This window comes from Drosophila novamexicana, unplaced genomic scaffold, assembly GCF_003285875.2.
Source record: "Drosophila novamexicana strain 15010-1031.04,08,12 unplaced genomic scaffold, DnovRS2.1 tig00001151-arrow-arrow-pilon, whole genome shotgun sequence".
Taxonomy (NCBI): domain Eukaryota; kingdom Metazoa; phylum Arthropoda; class Insecta; order Diptera; family Drosophilidae; genus Drosophila; species Drosophila novamexicana.
This window is the reverse complement of record NW_020824842.1, coordinates 1077520-1098614: the sequence shown is the minus strand read 5'-3', so window position 1 is coordinate 1098614 and position 21095 is coordinate 1077520. Positions and strand designations below refer to the sequence as shown.

The 21095-nt window shown below is 37.8% G+C and overlaps 1 protein-coding gene across 1 annotated transcript in view; it reads right to left on the bottom strand.

Annotated features, from left to right (window-relative positions):
• Positions 1–20504, bottom strand: part of LOC115766414 (transcription factor Sp9) — a 32802-nt gene extending 12298 nt beyond the window's left edge. The window contains exon 1 of the mRNA XM_030710335.1: positions 20388–20504. Within this exon, the coding sequence (XP_030566195.1) occupies positions 20388–20504 (117 nt within the window). The remainder of the gene's footprint in view (positions 1–20387) is intronic.
• Positions 20505–21095: the final 591 nt, after the last annotated feature.

The window sequence follows — 21095 nt, the reverse complement described above, 5'->3', positions numbered from 1 at the left end:
TACTCGACGCAAAACTGTCGTAAGATAGATCCGAACCTCCATTTGAATTTCAGATTTTTATAAAACTCTCCGGGCTACAGATATGCTAAGATCGCCTCTGATGTTGATGGTAATTAAAAGTGTATGCTATGTTAACGTCTTAGGCTGCCCAATTTATTCATTTTCCTCTGTTATAGGTTATATAAATGTTTACACATATCGGCCTCAGTATTCAAATCAATTGCGCTTTCAATAGTATTTTGCATAAATGTATTTGATAATAATAAGCCTGTAATAGAAACATGTCGCTTCCAAATGTTATATATTTTATCTTTTCGTCAGGCATGATTAATTGCCTAAGATCGAATGCAATAATATCAAATACTTTTTTATAATCACTGATATATGCCCGCGATTTATTATTGTTGGTCCTGACTGGCCGACTGTTGTTTAACGCACAGCTCAAGCCGTACGAGTTAAGAAGCTAACAATTTTTACCTGAAGTTTCTTTACGTGATAAAGGTGCACTCTAAGACGGAGATTTTTAAATATTCACCAGCAAGTGTGGAAAGATCGCAGCTGTGTGCAACTTATGCTTGATAAGTGTTTAACACTTTTCGGAAGATGCATCCCTCATGATTGAATAACGTGGGTCAAAGGTTTTAATCATACTAGTTTATCGGCTTCTAGCTTCCCACTAAGGCACTGAAATAGGCGAAAAACTTACTACATTTGTAAAATATACCCCGAACACGTGAGTTCAGGGTGGCATGGGTAGATTTTGATTTTCCACGGACAATATGTAGTCAAAAATTTAAAGCAAAAAACTTTTACAGGTCAAGGTGGGGAAATGCCAACTAGTACTAAATTTGTATCACATATTGCTTAGTTTTGAACTGTTAATAACCTAAATAAGTAGAAAAAAAACTGAATGCAAAGGTATTCAATCAGCTGTTATCTTTTGTTGTTATTGCCCTTAATGTGCGACAATTTGTATTAAAAAAAAAATGGCATCTGAAATAGCATAATCAACAGCCGAAACAAACAAAAAAAAAGCGCAATGTGTTTATAATTGGATATTCAAATCAAACAAGAGCCAGGCTTAAGCAGCTGATAAATTGCAAAATACTGCATCATAAAACTCGTAACCAAGCTTGCGTCTGCTGTTTAAGTAGCTGGTGCTGATCAGCTACCCAACAGTGATAGTGGCAGTGACAGGAACAAAGACACTAGCCGACCGTCTGCCCGCTTCGATTATCTGCATGTATGCGTCTGCGCACATGCCTGTTCGTTTCGCAGCTTATTTGATTTGGCTTTATGGATATGAACCCGAGCCCGAGCTCGGACTCAAGCTTGGATTCAGACTCCGACTGGGATTCGCACCCCGCTGCGAGCTGTCCAGTTCCTTTGGTCAATACACAAAATGCTGTAGATTGTTTTCTGTGTCTCTGCTTGTCCCTGTCTTTCCGTCTGGCACAGCCTCTGGCTTTGTCTCTGAAGTTGGCCTCTTTGCATATTCATTTAGAGTGGTAGTCGGCAGAACACCGGTAGCCAATTACCTGGCAGTTAAGGTTGCACCAATTCGTTTAATAATAAATAATTAAACACATGCATATGTGAATAAAAAGCGTAAACGTTCTCCAGCACCGACCGAAGGGTACTTTGCCAACTTGACTTATTGAATTTTACACTCGTCTCACAATGTGAACACGAGTATATTAGTTTTATGCACTTGCCATCTTGCTGTGCATCTGGCTGTCTGTCCGTATGAACTTTATTTTGTTAGCAGCTATTGAAACTGAGACTTGAAGCCCAAAATACATACACACAAAGTTGCGGATCTACAATGTATATACTTTATGGTCTGCGGTACACGTTTCATGCTAAAATTAAAATACCTCTACAAGGGTATACAAAATCAATATATTCATTTAATTCCTTCATTGTTTGGGCCGCAATGGGGCCGCCAAATGTATTAATAGAATGCGTGGGGGATGGGAGAGTGGTGCGTGGACGCGTGCTGGCCTTTGCATATATTTGAAGTTGAATTTGTTTAACATTATTCGTTTGACCTCAACGAAAATAGGTAGGTTCTTTTACAGCTCTAACATATTTAATAAAAAAAAAAAAAAAACGGGGCATTTTTTTATTGTTTTGATAAATACAAAATGGAAATTGTTGCGCTAGAGGGGTGAGGGAGGGGATCACTCGATTGCATAGATGCGTGGTGAAAATGTTACCGGCCTTACCAAAACCCACGTAGAAAAAGTCGAGTCTTAAAATGCTAGTGTATGCATTTATATGTTTCTTCTTGTATTTACTGTTTACACTGACTACCAAAAAGTAGTGTTCGTCCGGAGCATATTATTTGTAATATACTTCATTTAATTAATGGCCATGCGATAATAACTGAACTGAGTACCGAGAGAATTTGAATTTATAAAGTTTGATTGATTGATTCACAATGTGTCACATAATATTAAGGAATTGCCCTAAAACTAAAATACCCTCAAAAGGGGTAAATATGTGCATATGTAAGTAAAAGGCGAAAGGACGCACATCCGCATCTAATTCGTATTTATAAGCGAGTGTATCAAAGTGTGTTTTTTTTCTGAGTGTCTGCTCAGAACTAGATTTGTAGGATTTGCTTTCGCAAAATCCTTCTTGGATTGATAATTCAGGTCAAAGGTTGTGTGAGCGAAATGTTCGACTTCAAGCTGCTTACTACGAGACAAAAACGTTAACTTCAGCTTTTAGTTCTTTATTCAATGGACTTTAAACTCATATCAACATTAAACTATAAATAAATTAACACAAACGCCGCTACAATACCAAGCAAGAAAATTATCAATGTTGTTAATGACTCAATGAATTAAAAATGTATTTGCCATATGGTTACTCGGAATGTGAATAGCTAATGCTATTGTAGCTGGTGTTAGTTTTGCTATTGTTGTTTTATAAAGCATTTAATGGCTTATTAACAAAACGCAAAAGCACCACACAGCAAACAGCTAACCGCGATAGGCATCATCAATTAGTTGGTCGGCAACAACATTAAAATAGATGGATGTTTACTTTTATGGAGAGCCACAAAAAGGCGCATTCATGATCATTTCTGATTGAATTCCGCACACGACAGCCGAAAGCACCAACAAATTTAAACATTGTATGAACAAGAGTGCTCTTGTCGGGAGTGCCTGCTATTTGATACCCTTTACCCAGCGCCGAACTATCCTATTCGAATTTTCTTTTATATTTCTGCATGTAATTTAAAACAAAATAATATATATAAATATATAAAAGAGTTTGATCTTGAAATGTTTAATATGGCATCGAAATGTATGTGAATAATATAAGGGACAGCACATACCAATTTAGGTACCTAAGCCCATTAAACCTCATATCACCTCGGAGATGCTTGAAATATCAAGAAATAAATAAATATATAAGTAACATTTATTGTTATTATGAAAGATGAATATAAAAAAAAGGTGTTATTTGTACAATATTCGAGAAAGTCACATTTTTAATTTCAAATTTCACGTTTGTCTGATTGCATCTATTTTGCTTTTTACCTGTTTTCAATTTGTGCAGCGTATAAAAAGTCCATTCATTGTATATTTTTTGAAATTCGCTGTGTTGTACTAATCGAATAGGAAATCGTGCATATCATTTCATTGCAGCTTACTAGCTCTGCCATAATTATGAGCAGCTATCTCCCTGAAAATTATCGCAAAGCCAGACAGCGCGCCAATCAAAACCAACATCATTCTTTTATCCAAGCCACTGCCCATAAAGTCAACTTTTCAGTGCTTTCTATGCCCAGCATTTTTAGGCGCAAAGTGGAAAATTACAACTTGCACTCACGGTAAAGTTTATGTAATCAGAGTCCGGAGGCTTGAGACCCAACGACTTAAGACACGACACTGAAGACTAAGACACGGGCTCCAAAAACTACCCACAATGTTAAGGCATCAACGTTTAGGATTTGTTTGTGGCTGCAAATGCCTCTCCCAATGCCCATCGTCTTTCTGTATTTTCTGCATTTTGAAGGCCATGTTTCTTGACGGCCTTAGCGAATGTGGGAAGATCAGTGGCGACGAGTTTAATAAAGGGCTCTGATCATTAGAATGCATCCACAAAGTAAAAATGGTATATTATGGGATCGCTTACCGGGAATATCTACACAAATCTAGCACCGGTACACTACAGACGACTTCTTCTAAAAAACATGAATATATATTCAAATAATAATATATTTTACATATTTCTATATGGTGTCTTATTAAAGCCGGCCCATTTAAGTTGTGTTTAATCTTCAAAAATGGTGCATTTTACCCTGTAATGGGAACTTTAAATTGAATTGTTCATTAACTTCATCTTTTTATTAGCACTATTATATCATATTTAAATGCCCTGAATGTGTTTTAAGCATAACTCATAGTATGTTGTCGTATAACGTGTACAGATCAAGAACATTTCGATTTTGCCCCGTTCTCATTAAAATTAAAAAATAGAAAAACTAAAAAATATAACAAGCATTGGAGTATCCAAGTTGGGCCTAGGGTAAAAGAGGGCTGAGTGTACACACACATACAAGCTTAAATGTGGGCGCTAGATATGTAGTCGGATGGTCTCAACTATAGCACGCTCAATTGTTGTTTCAGTTGTAGATCATTAGCGATGAATGGACCACAATAAGTATACAGGTTTGTATAGTATAAACATGTAAAATGTATTTTACTTCTTTGACAATTTTTCCCGCTTCAATTTTGACGTGTCAGTGGCCTGTCACGATCGCTCATAGGAGAGCAATTTGTTCTTGCTTTCATTCTTGATTGCCATCTAAATTTGTTATGTCAATAATAGCAACGACGACTGCTGGCGGGCACACTTGACAGACTACGTGACAGGTGACAGGTCAGCGGTATTGCTGCGATTTTATTGAATGGCAATCCACTGAGTAAACTCTGCGATGGAATTTAATTCATTGCATACAATTTGCTGCATTGTTGATCCAGTAGCAATTGGTGGCGCTGCTTTTGCGGTTTGCAAGCAACTGCATAAGCAGCAAGCTGGCGATCATTTTGGCGTACACATTTCAACCGAGAAATAGCTATGTGTCAAGCGCAGCGGCATTCCCATCAGCAGAAGAAGCAACTTCTTTGCACTCTTAGCAACAAGCTTCACTTGGCTTGCAGCCAATTGTGGGCGTTGCACAACATTTCGCTACGTTTCAATTGCATTTGGTGCATATATTGTCGCCGTCATTTGAAAATAGCGTACATAAATATGCATACATTGATAGATTTTGGCAAGCAAGGAATAATCACAACAACAGCGAGAGCGATGGTTGCTACGCCAGCAACAACGCCCACTTTGCCCCTCACTCATCACAAGCCGTGTTGGCAATTTTTGTCGTTACCAAAGTGTCTTTAAAACGAAATCGAAACTGAAACGAGTTTTGACGCTATGGCTATTGCTATTGCTGTTGCTGTTGCTGTTGCTGTTGCTGTTGGTGTGTTGTTGCTGCCCTGCAGCTTTAGTCCAGCATCGTGCCGTGGCAAATCAATCAATTTACGGGCTATCTTGGAATATTTTTGTTGTTTTTGTTGCTGATGCTGTGGATAATCGGTGAGCTTCATCAGGCTGCAAACATGAAACATGAACATCATCAACGCCATTTCAACGCGCGCCTTGTGCTAAGTTAAAAAACCTAATTTCGGGCGTAAGCCTCGAGTTGAATTGAGTGGAGTTAACTTCGGGTCCAACTGAAAGTTGGACGCCGTTCGCGTACAAGGACAACGTGACCTAAAAAACATATAAAATGCCAAAGTATACGCTCGCTTGGTGGTAATCACTGCACATACATCTCAACCAGCAGGCGTAACAGCAACAAGAGCAACAGCAACACCAAAGGCAAGACGACTCATGTAGTTGCCATGTTGTGGAGGCTCGCTGGCTTGATGCACGAATTGCTTGCAGGTTTGGCTACATCCAGCAATATTGTTGCAGCAAACCATGTTGCTGTAGTTGCCGGCGTTGATAATGTGACTAGCCTGACCTTATGACTACGCTCAAGAATTAGATTTTAACTTGGCAAGTCATGCACTTGTCCCAAGTATTTGTTGCTCACGTGCCGCCATCAAAGTGATGCCAAGACATTGCCAATGGCAATAATGGACCATAAATGTGGAATATTTGCGCAGTACATTTGTTTGTTAAAAAATAAAAACACATTTGAAAGGATTTCAAACGGTGTAAGTGTCCACTAAGTAAGTAGAAAATCCTAAATTAAATTAACTTTAATGTGCCGAGCAGATCTTTGCGATAATTTGCCGTTTTGTGTGGGGACTCATAGAACTGCTTATGCAAGTAAAGAGCCTATGAACAGATCATTAAAGCCTTATAACAATATTCTGACTGAAATGTAATAATGCGGTTAATAAATAAATAATAAAATTAATAAAAACAAAATCGATTCCTAAAGGAGCCTCAGACTATTGAATGCTTAACGACTTTAGCAGCAATGGCAGGCACCGACAGGGAGCGACAAAAAAAGCTCCAGTTTGTCATTTTTACTAGCTTTGAATAATGAGTCAAATGAAAAGCGGCAGCTACCAAGTGTTTTTGCATGCATTTGTCAATTTAGCATGTCATCAAACATCCTTTCAATTCTGTTTGACAACAGCCGCCGCAGCCGTCGTTTCGGTGGAATGTCATGCCACATGTCTGCCTGGCAGCCATTTGCATGCCTCGCTAGAATGCAACGCAGCGTTGCAACTGCATCATCAGCCACAGCAGCCTCAGCCGCTATATAAAAGGCGTCGGCGTTAAGGAACGCTTCACTTGTCAAGGCGAGTGACTAAAAATTGCATTATTTAAATTATCTTAACGACTTCATAAAATGTTTATTACCGTCGCAATATGTTGCTACCACTCTCGACTCTGCTGCCGCTGATATTGCCATCATGGCAAGAGACTAAGTGTGTAGCAATAAGTGGGTCACAAATTTGTTCATTGACAGGGTATAAAATGACCGTCGAGCAATGGTTTGAACTCAAATCAGAAGTCTACCAGCTCATATATGTGGCCACATAATATATATACATTTATACTTATTAAAATATAGACAACCAACCTTATATTTGTCGCTTTACTTCTGGCCAAAATGTAGTTTCATGGAACCCATAGCTCCTAACAACCACTTTTCACTGCTGTTCTGCAAATACAGCTCCCCTTTTTTGGTCATAAATCAATGGCCTATATACAATATTTGTAGTCCGTCCCCCATATAAATCATTGCATTTTCGGTCACGCCAACATCAACAAATCAGCTGACACTTGCTGCCACATACCACACCCATAGGAATAACAAACGCAACTTACTTAACAAGCAAGGGAACAAAAAGTATTCACAGTTAACAAATAAAAACTATGAACGCTATTTTCATGGACATTTGTAAATTATTTGCAAGCATATGGAAAGAAAACTAACACTAAACTAGCAAAAACTTTTACGACCATCCGTTTTCTGCGCTCGTTTTCTGTCAGCTGCCCTCTCCTCTATTATACGACATACACTCAGTGCTGTTGCCTCTTCTGTCAGCACACTTCAGTACTTACCAGAAATATGGCCACATAAAATGACATGAAATGTACAGCAAGCCACTTAAATAAATCCATAAGAATCTAACTTGGATTCTCTGTGCTTGCATTCTTGTCTATGGCCGTTGTACATCCATAAGGTCTTGAGGCAGCATTAGACATATAAGCCGCCTAAGCAAATAAGCCCAGGCGCTTACAATAACCAACAACTCACGGAAACAGAAATTCACACATAAACACAATAATACCAACAAAGCCAAATCCGTTATGGCAAACAAACAGCATCACATAAATACAATGTCACCTACAATGTACATTGTAAATACATTGTCTGCCATGTAGGTCGTCTGAGCCGCTTAAAATGCAAATCACGCATAAATCCCTTGGAATAGGAGCCAAACGCAGCCAAGTAAAACAAACTGAACACTCCTTCGAGTGTATATCTTTCTTTCCATTATAAACCTAATTTTTGCATTAGAAATCTGAAATTCTGGAAATTGTAAAACATTGCAGATGAATTTTTATAAAGAAAACCTTTATATTTTAAGGTATCTTAACCGAACTGAGCAATTACGAGGCTCCCATGCTCAAAACCTTATGAATATTCGTTTTTTTAAGATATGAAAGAAATAATATATACGCCCATTTTATATTCTGTGCATAAATAAAACTATTTTTGAATAACCATGAATATCATCAATCAATATATAAGGATAACAATAAAACAATAAAGATTATCATCTAAATTTTAATATCTTGAAACCATTGAAATTGGTTATAATGGGAATAATGGTTTTGTGAAAATGTACGTAACAGGAAGAAGGAAGCAGCTCCGGCTCCATATATTCTTGATGAGGTCAATTGCCGAGTCAATCTCGCCTTGTCTGTCTGTCCCTCCGTTCGTCCGTCCGTATGTATGAGCACATCGATATCTAAGCCTATAAGAGCTTAAAACTGAAAATTTACGCAGTCTACGTATGGCATAAACAGATTCACAATATTTGACTTTTTGAATACAAATAGTATAAATGCTATGAATTCCATTGAATCTTCTCCTAAAGGGTATAAAAGCTTAAGGAACTAAAACCTATATGCATTTTATACACGTAACAGCTGGTGCCAAGCTGGTGTCCATCATATGTGGCTCTCGATTTTATATCGATTTCAGACCAAAAATCTTTGACTGCGCCCTTGCGGTATGATTATCACAATTATCTGCAATTCAGACCATAAATCATTTTATACCTCTGCAAGCTTTTCAGGTAACCCAATCTTTCTTAGTTGTTGATGCTGTAGTTGCCATTTTGATGCAGTCGTACTACGAATAGATACACACATATAATAAATACATTCGCTGGCTGGCTAACTAAACTGCCTTGGTTTTGCCGTATTAAGTCTTCGCCACCGCCACCGCCGCCGCCGAAGTCGCAGTCACCATTGTCGTCACCAACTCGAAAAGCAAACTTACAGCACGATCAAACAATTCAAATAGCATTTTCGCATTTAACTCTGGCAATTGATTGCCTGAAACGGACACTCGAACTAGATTTCGGGGGCCTTTATTTTATACCCTGAACCCCTTTAAAAATTGTTAAAAAGGGTATAACGCATTTGTGCATGTGTATGTAACATATTTTATAGTTATTGCCACCCCCGTCTTCGATCCATAGATATAAATTAAATAACAATTTGATATATTCTTGACAATTTAAACTTCTTTAACAATTTGAACTACCCATCAAAGCCACAATTTTATTTAAATTGTCAATTTGGGAATATACGAATATACTATGGCACAATAAGATCTTGTGTTGAAAATTTCTTCAAGATCGGTAAGGAAATACTAAAGTTATTATAGATAACGTCTTTATATTGCCACGTGTTTGCGGCAGCTATCGCAAATTGCAAGAATTTTTGTATATACATATGCACACATATATACATGTGCGTCTTTTTTAAGTTACATTCACAGCACTGCTATTGCGATTGTATTGTTTTCTGTGCTGTGGGTATGAGTTGCTTTTTTAATACGATTTCTTATTCGTTGGATGCTATTTGTCTGTTTGGCTGTCGAGTAGGGGCGTTAGCAATTTTGTGCGGTATGTCGCAGGTTCGACTCATATTGAGGGAGATATTTGTTTTTCATTTATTTTTATTACTGCTTAAGCAAACAAGCTCGCAGCGCGGGCTGCATTGGTGTTTGGTGTTTGTAGAAGAGGGTTCAGGGTATCCCCGGAAACTCGCGACTAGAGCAATTACTTGTTTGTACTTATTTTGGTTGCTTTTGCTACCAAACATTCATATTGATTAACTTATAAGCTTGCATTCAAATTGTCGCTGACAAACGTTTTGACTTCGCGCCAAACGAATTTATAATAAATTGTTTATGTTACTGTTGTTGCGGATATATTTGGCTTATACAATTATCGCAAGGGTCATACGCTGGGCCATCATGAAAATTGCCAGCACAATTAAATTAAGGCCTTACTTTGAGCTCTCCCGATATATGCTGCTTGGAGTGAGCTCTGAGAAAGTTTTGATAATTTCGTCACGATCCCATAAAATAAAAGTACTTATATTAAGTGTTTGTGGCAAATGTGTGCAAATTTGGTATGTACACAAATACCGGTACCTTGTGGAATCTTTTGAAAAATATAACCTTTATTGACCCTGAAACCATTGAAAATAAGTGAAAAAGGGCATAATGGTTTTGTGCAAATGTATGTAACAGGCAAAAGAAAGCATCTCAAACCCAAAAGAGTATATATATATTATTGTTGATCAGCATCAATAGCTGAGTCGATCTAGCCATGTCCGTCTGTCTGTTTGTCTGTCCGTCGTCTGTCCGTTCGTCTGTCTATGTATAAACGGACTACGAATTTGATGCCTATAATCGATAACTTTCCCCGTTGTCAGCAATCGGTAAGAATCCATATCGATATCCGGTTTCTGAGCAAATCTCTTAAGTTTTAAGAGCTAGAATCACCAAATTGCACATGTAGCTTCTAGAATAGTATATACAGATCAAGCATTTCATTTTATAGCTTTCGCCACATTCCCGACTCCGCCCCCTACTCGGGAACTCCCAACTAGAGCTTCTTACAACAGAAATTATAGCGATGTTAGCCTATAAGTTTCGTGAAGTGCATGAACGACAGATAAAAATGTAATTGAGTTCATACAGAGCGTTTATACATATATAACGCTGTTCGTTCTGATTAACTAGATGATTGGTGATCTATGCTGATCAAACTGGGTGTTAAATCTGTGGGAAACCGGTGAAAAGCAGTTGTGTGAAACTGGATTGTTCTCCTTGAAGATCGACTTTAATCATTTCAGATAAAACTTTACTCAGGCGAAATTTCATATAATCGGAATTTCAATTTGGTAAAATTGTAACTTTGGCTAAATAAGTGCGAGCCGAAGAGACAAAAGCACGCCAAATATTAAATGCAAACAAGTAAGACCGCATTAGTCAGGAGTGCCAGACTAGGACAGACCCTGAACTCCTCTGCGAGATGCGTCTTCAAGCATACATACATACAGAAAAACACTCATACACATACGCACACGTAGTTTTCGTAATTAACTTCGGTGCGCAAGGTCTCTAGCTCTTGAAAGCTCCGAGATATGCTCAAAACTGGATTTCGATACCAATTTTTATCGATTGCGTTGCAACGGGGAAAGTTGCCGATGATTAAAACAAACTCGTGCTGCGGGGGCAACAGGAGGACTAGCGTTCAAAAAATTGATTAGAAAACTTAAATGTGCATGGTTAAGTTAAATAAATAATTTATCTTATTTATTGAAAAGTGTTGTGTTTTTATTGAAATGAGCAAATTACTGATTTCAAAAATGTTCTAGTCGGGAGTGCCTGATTAGGGGTTACCCTGAACTTTTATCTATAAAATCCAAAAGAAGCTCGCGCTTACCACTATCTTGCTCAAGCTTTTGCCAAAAATTAACGTTTCCTTAGATATTTAACAATGCAATGGGTAAAGGAGTATTTAGCATTATTAAAAATAAGTTTATAGCTTGTTCTGAGCAAACTATTTGCAATTGCGTCATACCTTACAGCTAAATAATGGGAAAGCAATCAATTATTTGAAATAAACTCATACTGCATGTGCACTTGGAGGACCTGCGTTCAATATTTCAATGTTCTTGTTCCTGTAGGCTCTGATATCGATGCGTTCATACATTCGAACAGACAGACGTACATGGCTAGATCAACTAGACTATTGATGTTGACCAAGAATTACACATACGGCCAGTCGGAGAAACATATCGGAAGACGTACTTATATCGCGACAGCAGGACGTGTCATAAGAACTTTACATGTCATTGAAATTAATGAACGCTTACCCCAAGCTTAAAAAAAACAAGTAAGAGGTTCTAGTCGGGAGCTCCCGACTAGGGGATACCCTGAACCCTCTTCTTCCAACATCAAATGCATATATATATTCTATTTTAGAAGCTATATGTCAAGTTTGGTGACTCTAGTTCTTATTATTTACCAAAACTGCCCAAAAAACAGGATATCGATATCGAATTTTATCGATTGCTTGGAAACGGAGTAAGTTATCAATTATCGGAAACAAACTCGATCTGCGCAGGATCTAGGAGCATCTACATCTAAATCAGTCAAGTCTCTAGCTCTTATAGGTTCTGAGATCCTTGCGTTCATACATATGGACGGACGGACGGACCGACGGACAGACCGACGGACGGACGGACGGACAGACAGACGGACATGGCTAGATCGGCTCGGCTATTGGTGCTGATTAAGAATATATATGCTTTATGGGGTCGGAGATGCTTCCTTCTGCCTGTTACATACATTTGGATTTTGAACAAATACAATATACCCTTATACCCATTTTTAATGGGTTCAGGGTATAAACACTGGAAAAATTAGTGTACTGTTATTTCATTATTTAATAAAGACTTGTTGCACAATTTGTTGAATATAAATGATTTGTTTCTTTCGAGCGAAGTTCAAATATGAATACTTATATGTATATTGCACGAATGACATTATACAAATATTATTACTACACATTCTGTATGTAACAATGAAGAAGACAAGCAACAACAACGAGCAAGGAATTAAGCAAAAAATTCAAATCAAATTAGTGCGACAACGATGTATTTTGTTTACAGTGTAAGAACCGTCTATAATCGTATTGACTGTAATCCAGATAATCAATAAATATAAGCCTGTTTATTCTAAGACTGTGGCGCCCTGGCTAGAGACATATAGATTTTTGGGATATTGCGGGTGGGAACAGGCGTAACAATACCGTCACTTGATCTTTGGGAGGTTATCAGTAAGTTATACCACTTATTGAATTTTTGGGTTCTTGCTTTAAGCCTGTTGAATAAATACATTGTTGGGGCTGCTCTGCCTTCTAGTTGACACAGGATACAGTACGTCGGGCAATACTTAATATTTTCAATTTGTGAATGAGTGGTTATAGTATGAAACTGCATTGTTAAATGTGGTCATCGATAACGTTGACCACATGCTATACTCATAAGTAATTCAATTGCACATTCATACTTAGTTCAGTTTAAGTGAAGTTTTTAAGCAAACGCTGACACAATAAGTGTAAAAACGTTCCCCTATGCATGCGAGGGGGCTTAGCGCGTGGGCGGTGACCTTTTATCACTTGTCAGCGATTGTCACCTGCATGTTAACTTTTCGATGTCAGACCTAATATGTATTAAATATGTAATAGACAAAGTTTATACTAAGGTGCAACGCTAATGTAGCTGCGCGATCACAGGTACACAGTTGTGTTGACAGGTTCCAGCTAAACTCCACTGTTGACCCATCTGGACTGTGCAAAGTATTAGGTAGTCTCGCATTATAAAACGACGTCGTTGTTGACTCGGCTACTCGTAATTAAAATTGCAGTAAGCAATTTGTTGCGATTCGCGTTATAACTGATGTCTGCAATTTTTTCCATCTAATGTATAAATTCGAAAGGGAAATATTCTGGATATTTGTATACTACACAAGAAACTACATTCCAAATGTTATGTCCCTAGCGATCTTAGTTCCCATGCTCGATACTTATCTGTACTATGATAATGGGGAACGTTATCGAAAAAATAAATAATATGCTGCCAAATCACTGGAACTTTGAAAATAATAATCGAAAAAACTTTAAACTTTGCCTTAAAAAGAGTGTGAAACACGTTTCAAATGATTTTTCATATATATCCTTGGAATTTGAGCGCGTAACCTCACCCACCAAATCTTTGACCCCCATTTCCACCAAGGAGGTATGAATTTTTCGAATAGTGTGAAACGCCCCTCAAATGAACCTGAACAAAGATATTTGAACATTAGCTTGAGTCCGAAAGGATGGTAAACAAAAAAGTTTGACAATGGTTTTTCGCGATTTTTCCACATATGCGGGTGAAATTTCCCGAAACCCCGTCATAACGTGCACCTTTATCACACAAGATAACTACAGTGAACATTTCATCGTGCGTTGATCACCAATCAGTTAGTCAGTCAGTCAGTCAGAACAAACAGCTTTATATATAGAGCTGAATATATATGCATATATATAAAAAGCTTCTGAAGCTGTGCAATTATATAGAAAATATATTATTATTTTTTATTTTGTGCAATATTTTAACGATTTGGAGTCCCGTAAAATGTGTGTCTAGGATGCTTTCCGCTTAAATACTTTGCACAACTGTCCCATAACTTTCAACCAATCCGATTAATTCCATGCGCGTATTACGCGTTGCGTATTCACTGCGAATTGCGCATTCAACTGCCTGTCTGCGTCAAATTGCTGGTCTATGTGACGTTACGAAGTTGCAATTGGTGGTGACAGGCTGCAAGTCAGCCGCGGCATACAAAGGCAGCTATGGAAAACCAATTGAAAATGCTCGTAAGCGGCTTCTTTGAAGAGGCTTACCGCGACCTTGTAAGCGCACTCGCTTCCACTTTATTTTATTTCTTTCAATACCTGTCTTGCTCGCCGTCGCTGGTCCTGCATTTGACTTTTTAGCAGCATCATGCCACCTAAATTTCTAGATGACGCAAGTAAATTGCGTTGCCGCAGTCCATTGTCAAAGGTGAAAATGGACAGGCAGTCGCACAAAGCGAGGCGCATTCGTTAAGCCAAATCATATTAAGTAAATATGTCGAGTAGAGTGAGTAGCAAATTACCTAAAAGAACTGCACTCAGCATAGCCCAGTCAAGAGTATTGCAGACATATACTGAAAGAAATTTGGATTGCAAATCACAGGTATTTACTTGGTAAAAAAATTCTTCAACTAACTTATTCATATGTTTTTGTTAATTTCTTAAATGTACACAACGTGGCATTTAACTCCAGTTTAATTATGAATACGCATGATTTCCATTTCTAAAAAGAAATAATACTTTTTTTAAAGGGCCAAACAATTATAATTTCCCTGATATCATAAGAAAATGATTAAAGAATTAAAGAATTACAGAAGGAATTTAGACATATACTTAAATACTTAAGACACAGCTACATTTTTCCAGAAAAACATTAAATATAGCCGGCACGTAATACTAAGTTAATAAATCCTTAAGCATAACATATTTGTATACAAAAACTCTGTTTTAAGCCGATCGTGCCAATAAAATATGATATATGCCATATGCTGTTAGATATATGTTATAGTAACGGATCTGAATGACTGCGACGTGTGGATATTTTCCAGTTTTCACTAATTTGAATAGCAACGGGCAGATATAGAAATAGACCGATCAGATTATATCGAATCAGCTCAAGAATTAATAAGGAATCTGGATGTCTCTTTCAACGAAAGGGTATACACAAAACATATAATCTTCGACATAATTTGCATGGCTTAGTACTTGTATTCCTATAATTTCTTGCTGTGTAAGGGATAGACCGTTCGATGAAAACTACTGGGTATCTGGTGACGGCGCCTGCTGTTAAGGGCAGTCAGGGCTACCGATGCCCTCCAATGAGCGACGCCCTGGCGCCTAACCGTGTTGAAAACACAACAAATTAGTCAATGACGCGGCGATCTTACTCCAGCTGGCTCTCAGCTTACCGCACAGACCTCAATGTGCATTTGTATTTTCATTAATATATTATTGCTTAATTTCTTTTGTTATGCTGATTATGCCGACAGACAGTGCTGAATAAACAGGCCCAGGCCCATGCCCAGGCCCAGAGAATGTTTCAAGTCAAGTCGAAGAGATGTTCATGGGAAAAACAGCAACAGCATTGCATGATTTTCAATAATTTAACAGCCGAAACTCGGACGCGTACCGTTTTACCGCTGCCTTTGCTGTCTGACGGTCTGAATGTTCGACTATCTGGCAGCTTGAAACATATGTTGTGCTTTGTTTCAAGCATAAATGTTAATTTCAGTTTGTCTTGGTAATTTATCATTTTGAAAACATTTCTTCTTTTATTTTTCATTTTTTGTTTTCGCGTCGCGTCTTTAAACGCCTTTAATTAAAATCAATGCGCATGTGTAACTTTCTTAAACAGAGCCTAAGATTAAAGCGTTCTCTACGGATAGCGAAGCCGAAGTAGAAACTTGAGTCTAGCCGCTCAGTATACAGAGGCGGCTTTGAACTTGGCCGACAGCACGTTTGTAAAATGATTGATGTGGTATTAATTTTAATAAGCGCCTACCCGCTCCATCAAAATACTTATCGGGCCCAGCTCGATACAAAGAAACTAACTATGACTTTGGCTCCAGTTCTAGGCCCGCAAAGAACATTTTGTTCTGCGGTTTTACATTGTATGACGCACGTAGTCTCGTGGCGTTTACACTTTGTGCTTGTGGCATTATCAAGCCAGGCCTTTTAGAAGGTACTTGTTGGTTGCGTCATAAGTAGTGGTGGCACGGGAACGAAGCCAAGTTCTCAACATTTTTATGCCTATTTGGCCGGATGCTTTGAGGGCATTATTGACGTTGCCAAGTCTATTAAAAGTGTTATGCAATTGGCCACGCCATGCAAGCTAAAATTTCATTAATTTGAATAACAACTGCAGGCGGCAGTCTCTATTTAAAACTGATTGTCCAGACTGATGACAGATTGGTGATCAGCGCGATGCGTGTTAGAGTTGGGAAGCTGACATTTTACTGTCGTTTTGGAAAATTCGCGACAAACGGTTGAAAGAAATTATTTTGTTTAACTTCAATCTCATTTTCAAAGACCTTTGCTCAAATTCATTTGAGGTATGGTATAAATTATTTCCTTCTTGGTGAAAACAGAGGTCAAAACTTGGTGGGTGAAGTCTTGGGCTCAGATTTATTTAAACGGATCTTTATGAAAATTTAATTGTGATGTGTTTCATACTTTTCGCAGAATCCAAGCTTCCTCGTTGGAAAATGCGATTAAAAATTTTTTAGGAGCAGCTAAAGATTTTCCGATTTTTCAGTGATTTTGAAACTTTCCGCTAACAGCTGTGGAAATTTGTCGGAAAACTCAAAGACGTTTGTGAACATTTATTTGATGCGTTTTGGCAAATTTAGGTGAAAGGTCTGATGAACGACTACAAGATTCTCACCACAAGGCTAACATGATTCTTTATTTGATGGATTTCAAACCTGTTTTCAAATATCTACGGAAAAATATAACATTACACGTGTAGCTCGAAATAGTACGGACAGATTTAAATTGTTTAAGGGCGGGAAATACGTGAAAAAGTCACATCCAAAATTTAACGCACAAAACCACTGCGAGTACGAAGCCACTGACATCCACTTTGCCTGAGAGCTGGGCACGCAGGTGGAACATCAAGCTCAATGCCTCGAAATGCCAGGTGGTCAACTACACGCAGAGGCTTAGCTTTCGGGCGCACATCGACAGCCTTCTTAAGCAGTGCCGCTATAAGATGGCCAAGGCCAACTGGCTACTAAACCCCAACAGCCCATTGCCACTTCGCTACAAGCGGACAGCTTACGACGCCGTGGTGGCGCCAACTTGGAGATACGGTATCCATTGCATCTCGGACAAATCGAAGACGGATTCAGACACTCCAAAACTTGGTCTTGCACCGAATAACCGGTGCTGACTGGTACGTCAGAAATTCTACCTTGCACAGAGACCTCAAAGGGGCAGCAAAAGACTTCGCTAGGAGTTGTTTAGTCAGGAGGCTCAAGAGAAGATCGTTCAAGGACCTCCTCCAACAACGACATAGGAGACGCCCCAGAGTCCCCCGACATTTCTAGTCAGCATCAGCAGCGCTGTTTCTAAATTCATATCTGTCTGCCTGTCTGTTTGTCCCAATTACTACCGATCACATTGGCCCCAGAAAATCAAAGCTAGATAATTCGAATTTGGACCCTATGTCCTCCTGTTGCATGCACAGCTAAAGTTTAATTCAAATCATCAATAACACGCACTATTTCTACTAAAAGAGATAAACCTCTTCTTGTTTTCACAAAAAATGCAAATATATACATAGAGTAAAAATGTTGATGTTGGTTTATATATATTACGTGGGTGCTTTAATAAAAAAAAGTGGATAAACCTTGCACGAATGCTTGAAACAGGCAAAAGATAATGTTTCCGATTCTTAAAAATACACACATTGTCGGTTAGTATCAACTGCGGCGTTGATCTGCCCAAGAATGTCTGTCTGTCTGTATGAACGCGTCGATCTGATATAATATTAGAGCTAAGGGCATTTTAAGTAACTTTTAATTTCAGGACATAAAGATGGCATCAAAAGATTGCCTATACAACAACACGCAAAAAATAAACAAATTTTAATTGAGTTTTGTACGTTAACCGCTAAATTTTGAGATTTTAGCTCTTATAAACCCTAGAATGTGGTTATTAATATATATTTCCACACTGAACTTTCAAAAAATGTAGGGTATTAACAAATAACAAATAAATAACTAATACATGAACTAATGAAAAAATTCGATTATTCAAATTTTATATATATATTAGTTATAAATATACCTGTGTGTGTTTATATTTTCTTGTCATCATAATTAGTATTATTGAATTTTATTTCGTTCTATTGGGCATCTGTTTTTTTCTGTGACATTGCCTAAGTTTAGAATTCTGTGTAGAGAGCAGCGCGATCAAGGTATTTTTTTATTACGTTTTGGATCAGGGTATACAAAACATCATATTAGAGCTGAATTATTATTATTATATTAGATTAAAATCTAGAATCTAAGATAAAATACGTGGCATTTTCCGATGTATTTCTGATCCAATTGCCCAATATTCGACTGCATAGTCTTAGCCGGTATCTTAGATCTACAAACATTAAGGCTGCGTAGCCATCAATGGGTAGAGATGCAAATCATATCATTGTTAGATTTACACCTAAAGTATCCCAATTGAGTCGGAATATTTGAATTCGGAAGCATCCGATACCTGAGAGCGCACACAATTGGTATATATCTTCTACCTGTTTTTGTATCTGTGAAGTGAATATCGACAAAGCCGTAGCGTGAAATGCGTTTGCACACAGACCGCGACGCGTTGAACAAGCCGCATCTAATCAATTCAGGAATTGACTTTTACTCAGATTCAGCAGCAGCATTAGATATTTTCCGTTTAATCGTGGAGTCACGTTGATCGCAGACAACAAAGAAACCCATGCCAATCATGGGTGACTGAATTTTCCTGTGCATGGGTTTGTGCCTGGCACTGGGATTGTTCCTGTACCTGGAACTCTAAATTCTGCCGTGATTTGGCATGGCGCTTAACGTTGTTTGTTTCAATGCATTAGCTTTGTTGCTGATGTCGATACGGGATGGTTGAAATATGTTGGTTTGTTATTGTTAAGCCTACTGCCGTGTAAGTGGTTGATTTGTCACATACTGGCCTGACAATGTGAATATTAATACACCAATACAAAAGTGTACACATTGTTTCATATGACATGTATCTAAGCGTACGCGATACTTAAATATTTGACAAATGTTCCATAATAAACAAAAGGAACTATAAAAACTTAAAAGTAAATACATACATGGCTCTGAAATACTATAAAAAATCGTTGTTTGATATATCTTCCCCAATTCCAGGTATTAGGAAAAGGTATTTGTTGTTGCATACGTGTATGCAAATTATATACGTACGAAATTGAATACATATATTTCTGAATCTGACAATTTGCTTTACATTGCATTTTATTACATCACATTTTTCACATTAGCCTATTCTATTAAGATCTTTTGCAATTTTTTCGATCTGAGCGTATGGCATTGCTATTTTAGCCTACGTTCATTTGATTAGATAACAACAGTCCTTGTTAGTTTCGTACCAAATATAATCGCTATTCCAACTATTTTTCGTACTTGGGACACTTAAATCTACCCATAATTTCTTAAGCTCCGCGCCCTAAATAATATGTTAAATGCACATTTCAAAATAAACTTGAAGTCGCTCGGATAAAAAACAATAAGTTTCATATACAATTTTTCGATTATTTTATATTTTCCTCGAGTTATAAGAGTTTTTATCTGCTGCTATCGCCAGATCGTTCTATAGATGATATTACACCATGGACATACATTCAAATTTTGATAAGGTATCATTTTTATTTTTCTGCGCGATAGCTTAAATTTGATCAAAAAGTAATATCCAATAATGAATTTGCTTCGATAATGATCATTGGAGTTCGCCCCTTAAGAAGCGAAGGAATATTTTGTGATCGAACGAGTACAATATTGATAAATATGGTGGCCAAGGAGCTCGTCAATACTTAGGGCGCTTAGATAAAAACTACTACGCCTCAAATAGGAACTTATAGCTTTCTTTTTGGTTGAATTCGGCACTTACCGGATTTACTTGCGGCTTCTGCAAATGTGTCGCTATGTTAGTAATGTTCATGCCTGCCATAGCTGGAATCTGCGAGCCATACAATTGACCGGCGGTCGGTGTCATGTCCGTTAGCATTTTAGCTTCTGCTGCTGCAGTTGCTTCCGTACTTTTTGTTGGCGTTGTAATTTTGAGGCGTACAGCAATTGTATTTGCTCTTTTTGTTTTTGAAGGCTGGAAACTAGATTATTCCAAACAAAGCACATAAACAAAGTTGCTTCTTAGTAGCTACTAAGCCTTCCAGTTAAAAGTGTCGTTAAAGCTGTTGCTGTTGCTGTAGCTGTAGCTGTGGCTGCTGTCTAAAGACACTTTTTTATTAAAAACACAGAAACACGCTTGCTAGTCGCAAACAATAAAAAATATGCAACAAAAAAGACTTTTATAAGGATTCAAACTGCTTAAATGCACTTTTCACTGTTACTTGAGAAGCAGATTTTACTATTGCTGCAACTGATGCGGATATAACTGATAAAAGGATTTGTATGATTTTTATGCCGAAAATACTGTTGCTACTTTCACTGTCACGGGTTCTGTAACTTCACCTCGCTATTTGATTTGCCAAATTGATTAAGGCGCAAGCGCCAACTTCTTTTGTTTGTCGATTCACAGCTTTCGGATCAAGGAAAATGGAAGCGATTAGAATATAGTTTCAACTGAAGCAAAACAATA